Consider the following 10317-nt stretch of genomic DNA (forward strand, 5'->3'; position numbering starts at 1 on the left):
ATAACTTCTAATCCATTTCAGAACCATTCCTCTGATCCCATATTTTTCTAACTTGTCCATTAATAACTCATGATTGATTGTGTCATATGCTTTTTTTAGGTCAATAAATATTCCCATCATGAATTTCTTCTCATCCATAGCACTTGTAATGTCCTCCATCAGGTCGGTAATGGCCAGAGATGTCGATCGGTTTGACCTAAAACCATATTGGCAATCAGAGAGGATTTTATGTCTATCAATAAATGTGTCTAATCTGTTATTAAAGAGTTTTTCCAAGATTTTTGAAAACTGTGACAACAGAGAAACCGGTCTATAATTTGTGAAGCTGTGCTTATCACCAGATTTATACAATGGAATAACCTTTGCTATTTTCATATTATTGGGGAACTGACCAAGTTGAAACAACATGTTAAAAACATGGGTTAATGGTTTGCATATCCCCTCAATTGCCCAGTTAACCATTGTCATACTGATACCATCACTATCATTGGATGATTTATTACCACATATCATTCAGGTCAGATGGGCTGCAGGAGAATACTGGAGGTTTAGAAGTACGTTATCCTCAGCAGATTCCCATTGGAACACAACTGCTGTTCTGAAGACACATGAGGCAAAGTGCTCCTAAGGGTTGACACATGCACAATCACGAGCATATCGGCGTACTGTATATGGTCAGCTGTGTGGAGGGCTGAGCCAGCTGGAAGAGCAGGAGCACAGTGGTGACAGATGCCTAGTGAACATCTCACAACTGACAGACACACTGAGTGGGTAACTGCAGCGTACTGTAGGCTGAGGACACATCAGAGCTGTAGTAGTACTGACACTACCAAGTAGCCTCAGTATGGATTTTTACCTTGTTTGGAATAAAGACTCAAGCTGCAAAATGTCTGTGCAGATTCTCAGTCATCCAGGTCTGTTATGATTTAGTCCCCCTCACCGGGGGAGCGGGGGACCGAGGTGGGACTCAAGAGTGCAGACCCAGGTGCTAGTGAAAAAAGGTGATTTATTAAAGAACACAGACAAACTGAGTCAACGTATAGCACAATAACCAGGGTAGGAGGGTAGGACAGGGATGGCTAAGGAGTCCAGGACAAGCAGATGAATAGGAGGATTGCAGAAAACAGGAGAGTAGAGGACTAGGACAAGGCAGGCGAGTAGACAGGAGAACGGTGACGTATGAGATGACGGGAGGGACACGGGAACGAGAAGACAGGGCTAGAGTAGCGTTCACTGTTGCGCTAGCCGTCCGGTACCTATGGCTGGGAAAATCACCGTCAGATACACAAGGCTAGGAAAGTTCACCAGAGGTAATCACGGCATCGCCGTCAGATGCACAAAGCAGGGGGAAGATCGCCAACATGAGTGGCCCTATTTAACACAAAACAAGAAAAAAACTAAAACCTCGCCGTTCACTCAACCTGTCAATCCCTCCTCAACATGTCTGTGTCTAACATAGTGTAATGCTCCAGTGACGACAGAGCGTCTGCCAGAGGTTTAAATAAGGAGGAAGGTATTACAGAAATGCGCCCCAGCTGTGCGCAACAACCCACAAGTCACTAGTTACAGAAAGCGACGCAGCTGGGGCGCCTATCCCACAAAAAGAGTGAGCAAGAGAGAGAAAGGCAGAAGAGAGGCAGGTCGCGCCGAGCGGACCTGACAAGGTCATAGTAAGCTGAAAAAAACTTGGAAAAAATCAACTGGACTAGATTTCTCCAACCAGGCTTCATTGGTTCTGATGAACCGATGAAGCCGCTTGGATGAGAGGTGAAACATCTTCGACCTAGAAATCTAGTCCAGTTGACTTGTTTTTTCAGCTCGAGCTGCAAAGATTAGTCGATCGATTACTTAAATCATTTTATCACATCATTGCAATCAAGAGATTTTTAAAGATAAAATGTCAAACATTAGTTTCCTCCATGTTCTCGAATGTGAAAATTTCTTGTTCTTACATTATAGCAAATGAAATACTTTGGGATTTGTATGGCTGCTTGGACAAAACAGACATTTGATGGTGCTCCAGGGTATGATAACGACCACTGATATCTTATAGACAAAACAAATTATTGAGAAAATCAGCGAGATCAGTTGATAACAAAATTAATGACTGCGCCTTCAGGCGACGTTTTTGTCTCTGAAGAGAAACTTTTGAACTCTGAGCCACCAAACTCAAAGTAGAATTATTTTTTCAGCAGAAGTGACTTTAATCTAGTTGGATGTTTTCTATTTTGTCCCTCCTTGGCCTCCATAGTTCCTTTCCTTGTCTTCATCTCCTTCCTGTTGCCAAGTAGGCCAGAAGTGATCTATAAATAGTCCTGTGCTTTCCTCTGTTCCTCTTCTGCTAAACTGTGAGACACTGAGCAAGTCCTGTGCCAGAGAGAAATGAGTAACCTGAGCACAGTGTACCTTACACCCACACTCTGCCTGGCCACTGGCGGCCTAACACACACACACACACACACACACACACACACACACACATGCTTATACAATGGACAGACACAGGCAGTTCAAATGAGTCCAGCAGCTGTGGTTGGTGGATAAGAGCAGAGCAGGAGTTCCCTGGAAGGCTGAATGAGGAGAGCAGACCTACTCTACGTCCTGGCTTTGACAATACCCAGGCAAACAGTTGGCATAGGACCTGACCATCTTAAGACAAGGCTGACTACAGTCAATAATAGGCTCATTTTTACACTAATGGAATGGCCTCTCTCAGCTCCAGAGCACTGTGCCCTAAACAAACGACCAGTCTCCTTCTGGGCCTTTTTGAAGTTTTTTTCTAATTAATCAGATACAAATGCTTGACCTTCCACCTCCTTCTCTGCTTATCTTAATGGTCTTATAAGTGTTCTAGTGCAAAGAGGTTAAAGAGTTTTAAAACGTCAGGCCTTAGAGAGGCACCGGGTTGCTAACTGCCTCCTTAATATTAAGATTGTGATTTCCGCAACTAGCTTCACATGTTACGTTTTGGGATTAAATGAATTCATGGTTGAAAGTGCAGTAGTAAAAACCCAAATCATTTTGTGACACGTGAACAGGGAAGATGTTCTCAGCTTGCCAGGAGAAGACCCATCCCTGTCTGGCAATTTCAACTCATGACTGAAAAGACTAACTTGCGGTGACTATAACTGTCCAGTCCATAAAGAAGACTTATCTGTCCTCAGTCTCGGTGAGAGAAGCCCACTGTCCTAGGAATTATTCCATGCAGGGTGGCTTTGTTACACCACCACCACATTCCTGAGTAAGACTGAGGTGCCTGTGGAGCCAGAACAATCGAGTCTGTTAAAGACCAGCACTGAATCTCCTAGCTTCTCTCCTCAGTTCTCCCTCAGTTCCCCACACCTCCACCACTTTCCTGTAGCTGTTGAGGCATACCGTCCTCTCTGTTGGGTGTAATTGTAACTCTGAACCCTTCCTCCTCCAACTCCCACCACATGCTAAAATTTCACCACAGTGACAGAAAAATTACAATTCAGTAGTTGGGAAGGGGTAATTCCCCTGTCTGCGATCTCCTTTGTGCAACTGGACCACACATATGGGCAGTTCTACATGTGTCAAACGGCTCCAAGGGATGCTAAGTGATGTTGTTGAGGCCAGCAATTAACGCACAGTTAGCTCATTTATGTTCAGCCACAGCTTTGGAGAAAAAATGACTCAACTTTACGTTGCTTTAGTGCTGCACTGAACTATGGTCACTTTTTCTCATCATCACATCACTCAAATTGAAATGGAACTTTTAAATGTAAAATCAAGTGACAAATTTCCTGTTCAAGTACAAGCTCACAGCAAATTTCAGAAGAGAAAAAAAAATCTGTGTTTGTGCTTTCTCAACAGGAAATACAAGACATCTGAAGGGGCACAAGCCACAAAGCTTTGAGGAAACTTTTGGGTACATGTTTCTCCTTCTGAAGCTATTTCTGTGTCTTCCATATGGAAATATTCTCAAAGGCAAGGTAAATTAAATAGGCACAAATCAACAAGTAGATAACCATCAAATGACAAAAAGTCAGCCTTACTTCCAATAAATGTAAGTCACAATGTTCTGCCTCTTCCAAAGCATTGGAAACGTGAACCGAAGACGGACATTCTCTACAGCGCCTCATCCCAACCCCACCTAACTCAGCATCCATCTGATGTGGATTACTCCATGTCAGGCTCACAGAGCTATCCCGGTTGCCTGTATAGCAGCAGCAGCAGCAGCAGCGGGCTCCAGCGTGCCATTAGCTCTGCTTTCAATCACACAGCTACTGTATTAGTCACAAGTGTATAAGCTCACTTCAGCTGCAACAGCACTCCCAGAAAAGACAGAGAGGGGGCTGAGAGTGGAGATGACAGGAGACAAGAGGCTATGGAAAGACTGTTATTCAACATCACACATCTGAGCAAAATGCAGCCCAGTTCCACCAGCTATTTTACTTTATGTGTGTATAAAGAAATTGTTTAGAGCATTTAACAACACAAGCTACAGCATTCACTATAGCAGAAAGGAGGAGATGATGCCCGTGTAGCAGAGTATCACATTCCCTCTATGTGGTCAGATCCCATTACGATCTGACAAGAGAGACCTCAGCACAACAGGCTGGGCTAAATGATATGATTCAACAACAACTACTCACAGCGGCCAATATATCGATTCGCCATGATGGGTTTATAAGTGGCTATCAACAATAGTTGACATCAGGAAGATAAAATGAAAAGTAATATCTTCAGCGGCATCATGTACTGTGGCTGCCAGAGACAGACAGAGCTACAATCCACCTGTGTTCGGAGTCAAGGGCCTCGGTGCACTCAGTGTCAAAATCTGATTTGACATGAAATGTAGTTTTTGCAAAGAAGCAATTTCAAGAATTTTTATGAGATGTTATTAAATAGTTTGGATAACTCTGCCCACTTTCATGACGAATGACCAGCCCCTGCTCTTTCATTTCATGTGTTCAATGAAAAAAGGAATTTTAAAGCTTCCATGCTGGGTTAAGTTAGTTGTTCAGTTGGACATTTCTGCAAACCTGCTGGCTTTTCCTTCTCGCTCCTCATCTGCTTTGATTTACCGATGTATTTCTACATTTTTCTCCCCCTGAAACTGAAACTAAATTGAAACAAGGAAGGGCTCTTCTGAGGAGAAAATAGATGAGACCTGCTGCGTGTCTTACAGGCAGCATCACCATGGAGTCAGCCAATAAGGGGTGAAAGATGCGGTTGTCTGTGGCAACCACACAGCCTGAGAGATAGTGGATGAAGAGAGATGGACATAAACAATGTGATGGGCAAGCGTACACGTGCATGTGCACACACATACACACAGTCCAGAGCTGAGCAAACAAACCAGTGGAAGAACACTCAGGGAGTCGGTGCTTGCATGGTCCATTAGTAACTCTCTGTGTGAGACAACCCCCAGACCCACACGACAACACCACCACAGTGTCGACATGCTAGGCGCACTGATGCCACAGCAGAAGAAGTGCTTTTTACCACAGTATGAACGTATTCTAGTGTGACATGTAGCCTGTTAAGCTGAACAGAGCGGGTCTATCTATCAGCTTTTATGACTAACATCTCTTGAGTAAACATACTGAACATTACTGGAGTCAGTGTGTACTGTACATCATGACTCATTTAAACCCAACTTCCATCCACATTAAAAACACCTGCCATATGTTCAGAGGCGACAGGTGAGTAAAGACTCAGTGGAAAAATCAACTTACAGTAACTACCCAACAAACTTCAACAAACATCAGCTGATGAGGGACAGGCACCAGCAGGATCTGTTTGCACTCACCCTTCAGAGCTCCACCTGATTGGTTACAACATAATAATGCTGTAAAACCGCTGTCCTGACTTTGATACCCCATTACTGACCATTGATTAGTTAAGCTGCCAAACATTTGGTTGTTTAGCTACTCAAACAGGAAGATTTCATTACTTTTCTGTTTCACAAGCTGAAAACCTTTGTGTTTTTGACTGTTGATCAGACAAATTTAAATTCTTCACATTTGCATTCCAGGAACTTGTTGTGTGCATTTGTGCTAGATTTTTCACACTTAATAGACAAAACTATTAATAGTTGTAACAAAAACATGAGCAAGTGCTTCATTAAAAATGCACATACTGTTGTAGCCGTGCAACATGTCACCTGGTGGGAGAATATGCATATGACCAGACATTTTCTAAATATACCCCCATGCTGAATAATGTAGGTGGTGTGGAGTAGAGCTGTCAATAATTAAATGGATGCATTGGTGTGGGAGGACGGCACTCATTTACAGTGTAAAAGGTAGGTGGTAAGCTTAGGCAGCAGACGTCAGAATCATCACAGCATCCTCTGATCAAACCTGGCGTGCAGCAGATCTTTGTAACAACAGTCTGCTAAGCTGATGTGAATCTCCCTTGCCTGTATATTTTACATCCTGTCATGTCAAACTAGAGTCAGGGAAAATTCATATTCATATACTTTTTAAATCAAAAATGGTTTTACTTTATTATGATGGTTAGAATGAAACAAGGCAAAATAACATTGTGCAGTGCAGGAAGGAATGAAAAGCACACAACCTCTGTTAACAGTCAGTTTCCAGTGGGGCCACAGATACACTCTGAAAAATGAAGTAAACGAAAGAGGTGCACCTACTAAGATCCAGTGACACAGTTTTAGTGTTTCCTGTGAAGTTGTAATGATTTGCTATTGCACGTTTGCATAAAAGGCCAGTTTTGAATATAATTCCAAGCAACATATAAAAAGCTAAGTTGTGGGCAGTTCCTCAGTCTGCAAGAGCCCTGCAGTCCTGTCTTGCATAACATGAAAATGCAGAATCCTGATACTGAGTATCCTCAGTGCCTCACTTGTTGCACATGAGTTGGAGCTACAGGTAACATGAATGGCCCAGCCACGAGGTAGGTCAGATTGTCTGATAAATACTGTCTTCTACTATAATGAAGCAGGAACAAGCAGCGGGGATGTTTGGCCACTCGCCCATCCACAAGCCACTACCAGAGACCCAGTACACACAGCCCAAATCCACACATCAACTTAAGTAAAAGAGAAACAGAGAGGGAGGAATCTTACCTTGCTCCTGATCTGTCCTGAGGTGGACACTTTCCGGATGAGTTTCTGGGGGCCTTCCTGCTCTGCCTCGCTATCAGAGGACTCGTCCGCAGCACCGGAGCCAGCGACAGCGCCCACCACATGGGCATGGATCCCCGCCGCGGACGCCGGCACTTTCTCCGGCTCCTGTCGAGGGGAGGGATAAAAGCAGTCGGGGTTATTCTTCGCCTTTTCCGCCGCTCCCTTCCTCTCCTGGAGGCGAGAGCTGCTCAGCGGCTGGGAAGCGTCTCTCCTCGCTGTCATCTCGCTCTGCGCGTACGAAGAAGACGGCTGTGCTTTTTGGAGCGTGTGTGGGCTGGCAAGCTCATAGGGAATGTAGCATGTCGCTGCGGAGTGGGGATGGGCTCCTCAGCAGAGAACCCCCCAGTCCCTGCTTGGCTCAGGGTTGTGACTCCAGCCTGCACGGCCAGTCCACACTGTGGCTAGAGACCGCCTCGTCCACTCCGCAACCCGGTGGACATGCCCGTGGCAGGGCAGACCCTAGCGGCAGTGTCACACGGCAGGAGCAGTAGTGCCACAGAAGTAAAAACAACTTGCCTATAATCAATCATAATTTATGTCTTTTCTACTGTGGTGCTCAAAACTGTAGGCTAAGTAGGCGGCAACCACTAAAAATACACAATATCATAACAAATCAGTGGAAATCTGCGCTCACAATATAGCATTATCAAATATTAGACAACATGAGGATGTATAATCCACAAAAGGTCACATTACACTCATTATAATCTATTTCCTAACTATTCAGTCTTGTCATTGGATTTGTTTATCCCAGGCTGACTCCTGGTTGATAACTGGATTCATTTGACATGACAGAGTTAAAATTCATTCTCATGCTGCGAGCAAGTAGGACGTGGGTTTGATAAGGAAATGGGCAGAGGAGCCTACAAAAATCTCCCCTGGACGTTGAAATGAGCAAAGAAGACCCCACACCCTTTAATCTGAGAATAGATAAAACATTGTCTATTAAACTCAAGGGACTGAAATCAGTTTAGTCACTGATGTATCCGCTAGTGCTTTTCTGTTAGTTTGTAGAATATCCGACACTTACAACGGCATCAAGACAACATATACAGGCATTTAAATGGGTTTTACAACGACACAAAACATGGAAAAAGAATGGAAGACAGTCTATAGGAACACGGGCTGTTACAGAGGATGAAACACCCCCACAATGTAAGACAAGGTCAGAACAAACTCAGGTACACCTGAAGACTCGTGAGTATATTGTAATAAAAGGCATGTTGTTTTCTTACTTTGATGAAAAGAGAAACCCAGTGATAAAAGGTACCCAGTGACAGATTCCTACTCACCAGTTCCTCCCAGGCAGGGCTGCGGCTGTAGTGATAGACATCCTCCATAGTCCCAGTCCGCTCTGTGCGCTCCGGGGACAACAGAACCGAGATCAGGGGGAGGTGGAGGAATTCACGGCTTGCCTCGCCGCCCTGATACCACTCATGTGCGCACTGAATATCAGGGGTTCAGTTTACCTTGTCATCCCCCCGCCACGACCGCATCAGCGCCACTGCCTTCCTCCCGCCTGCTCCTCTTCCTCCGTTGTGCTCCTCCAACTGCAGAGCCTCGGCGCTCCACGTGATAAATGTCAAGCCCGCACACGCACTACGGGAGTTGGAGAAGCTAATTATGTGTGCGCGTGCTCGTGATGTGCTCTTGAGTGTAGTTTCAATTGCGTCATCGATTTATTTATTATCTTTCCTAGTCCAGTTGGTCACAGATTTTCCTCCTGTCACTTGTCATACGAGTTTATTCAAGCTACTCCGTCTTTGAACTGAACTCTTTCTTTAAACTCAAAGGCCAACACATATTTAATTATTTTTAAAATTCGGATATTATTTTTGAGTTTTTATATGTCTGCATTTTTGTAAGGCAGCATTTATTGGTGGGCTATTTAAATGATAGCCTAAATAAACTGATTACTGAATAAAAAACATTGCGTAGGTATGTGAATTTAGAAGCCTGCCACTTGATATCATAAACTGGTATGAAAGAGGAACAACACCAAGACACACAATAAATTATGCTAGCCCATATTTTATCACATTTTTAGTGTTAATTTTGCTTAGTGTTAGATTGCTGGGTTAGCCCCACTGTTATAGCCTACAAGTTACGCAGACACAGTCTAAACACAGGGGACTGACACCATTCAGAAAGACAGAAAGTCTGGGCTAAAGAAATGAAAATATCTTATACATAAAGCATGTAAACTTACTCAAACATTTATTAGATTATATTACTGCGTTTAGGAAACAGCTGCTTTAGTCGCATTACGATACTTTGACGGAACGAATGGAGCAGTTATCAACACACCACTACGGAAGACTTTAGTTCCGGACCAGATTGTCCCCCTGTTATTATCTTCCGACTCTCCAAAATTGAGCTGATATAATGACATGGGAATAGGGCAGGCTAGAACATATCCGGACAGTTGGTTTGTGGCCTTTATTTCATGCTGTGTTGTGTATGGCAGTAGAATAGTTAACAATGCACACCCGGATACTGTGTAGCCGAACTGCAGCGGTCGTCGCTGCGAGGAGAATGCGGAATATTTTGGGTGCAGTAGTTGGAAGAGACGGCTGGATGTGGAGAAGCCATGAGGTCAAACGTCTCAACACATCCTCGGGTAACCTTTGTGTTTGAATTAAGTTAACAGCAGCAGACCTGTTGTTTGTAATCCGGAATAACTGACAACGTATTTACAAAAATTGGGCTACATTTTGTCTACGCTAATAGCTAACGGGGTAAATAATTAACATTAGCGCTAGCTATCATTGATATAACTGTTGTGGACATAATTGATACGGCTTGATTTATTATGCACCTTAACGTCTAATAGCCTATATGAAGACAATGAGATGGCTAATGTGCAAATAGCATTTAACGTTACACTGACTTGGATCTGGGAACAACTGAACTAGTTAGTAGTTTAAAGGCTTAAATCTTCTTCTTCTTCCGGCTGTTCCCATCAGGGGTCGCCACAGCAAATCATCTGTTTCCACCTAACTTTGTCCTCGGCATCTTCTACTCTCAGCCCAATTAACTTCATGTCCTCTTTTAGCACATCCATATATCTCCTCTTTGGCCTTCCTCTTGACCTCTTGCCTGGCAGCTCCATCTCCAAAATCCTTCTACCAATATAACTGCTATCCCTCCTCTGCACATGTCCAAACCATCTCAATCTGGCCTCTCTGACCTTGTCCCCA

General features: G+C 43.9%; 2 protein-coding genes and 1 long non-coding RNA gene across 7 annotated transcripts in view; 2 read left to right on the top strand and 1 right to left on the bottom strand.

The window, feature by feature from the left end:
* LOC109952102 (uncharacterized) overlaps nt 1–4903 on the top strand; it is a 7149-nt gene extending 2246 nt beyond the window's left edge. Inside the window, exons 2-3 of the long non-coding RNA XR_002273704.1 lie at nt 3835–3953; nt 4058–4903. This is a non-coding gene — a long non-coding RNA (uncharacterized LOC109952102). The remainder of the gene's footprint in view (nt 1–3834; nt 3954–4057) is intronic.
* dgkh (diacylglycerol kinase, eta) overlaps nt 1–8720 on the bottom strand; it is a 51951-nt gene extending 43231 nt beyond the window's left edge. Inside the window, exons 1-2 of one of the 5 annotated variants that reach the window (XM_020586968.1) lie at nt 8410–8720; nt 7058–7222 (exon numbers count right to left, since the gene is read on the bottom strand). In XM_020586968.1, coding sequence (XP_020442624.1) covers nt 7058–7222; nt 8410–8457 — 213 coding nt within the window. In that variant the 5' untranslated portion in view covers nt 8458–8720. The remainder of the gene's footprint in view (nt 1–7057; nt 7223–8409) is intronic. The other 4 variants (XM_020586967.1, XM_020586970.1, XM_020586971.1 and 1 more) reach the window with 4 other exon arrangements.
* A 734-nt stretch (nt 8721–9454) lies between these two features.
* Nucleotides 9455–10317, top strand: part of vwa8 (von Willebrand factor A domain containing 8) — a 64503-nt gene continuing 63640 nt past the window's right edge. The window contains exon 1 of the mRNA XM_020586966.1: nt 9455–9737. Within this exon, the coding sequence (XP_020442622.1) occupies nt 9599–9737 (139 nt within the window). The 5' untranslated portion in view covers nt 9455–9598. The remainder of the gene's footprint in view (nt 9738–10317) is intronic.

The sequence above is a fragment of the Monopterus albus genome, unplaced genomic scaffold (genome assembly GCF_001952655.1).
Source record: "Monopterus albus unplaced genomic scaffold, M_albus_1.0 scaffold432.1, whole genome shotgun sequence".
Lineage (NCBI taxonomy): Eukaryota > Metazoa > Chordata > Actinopteri > Synbranchiformes > Synbranchidae > Monopterus > Monopterus albus.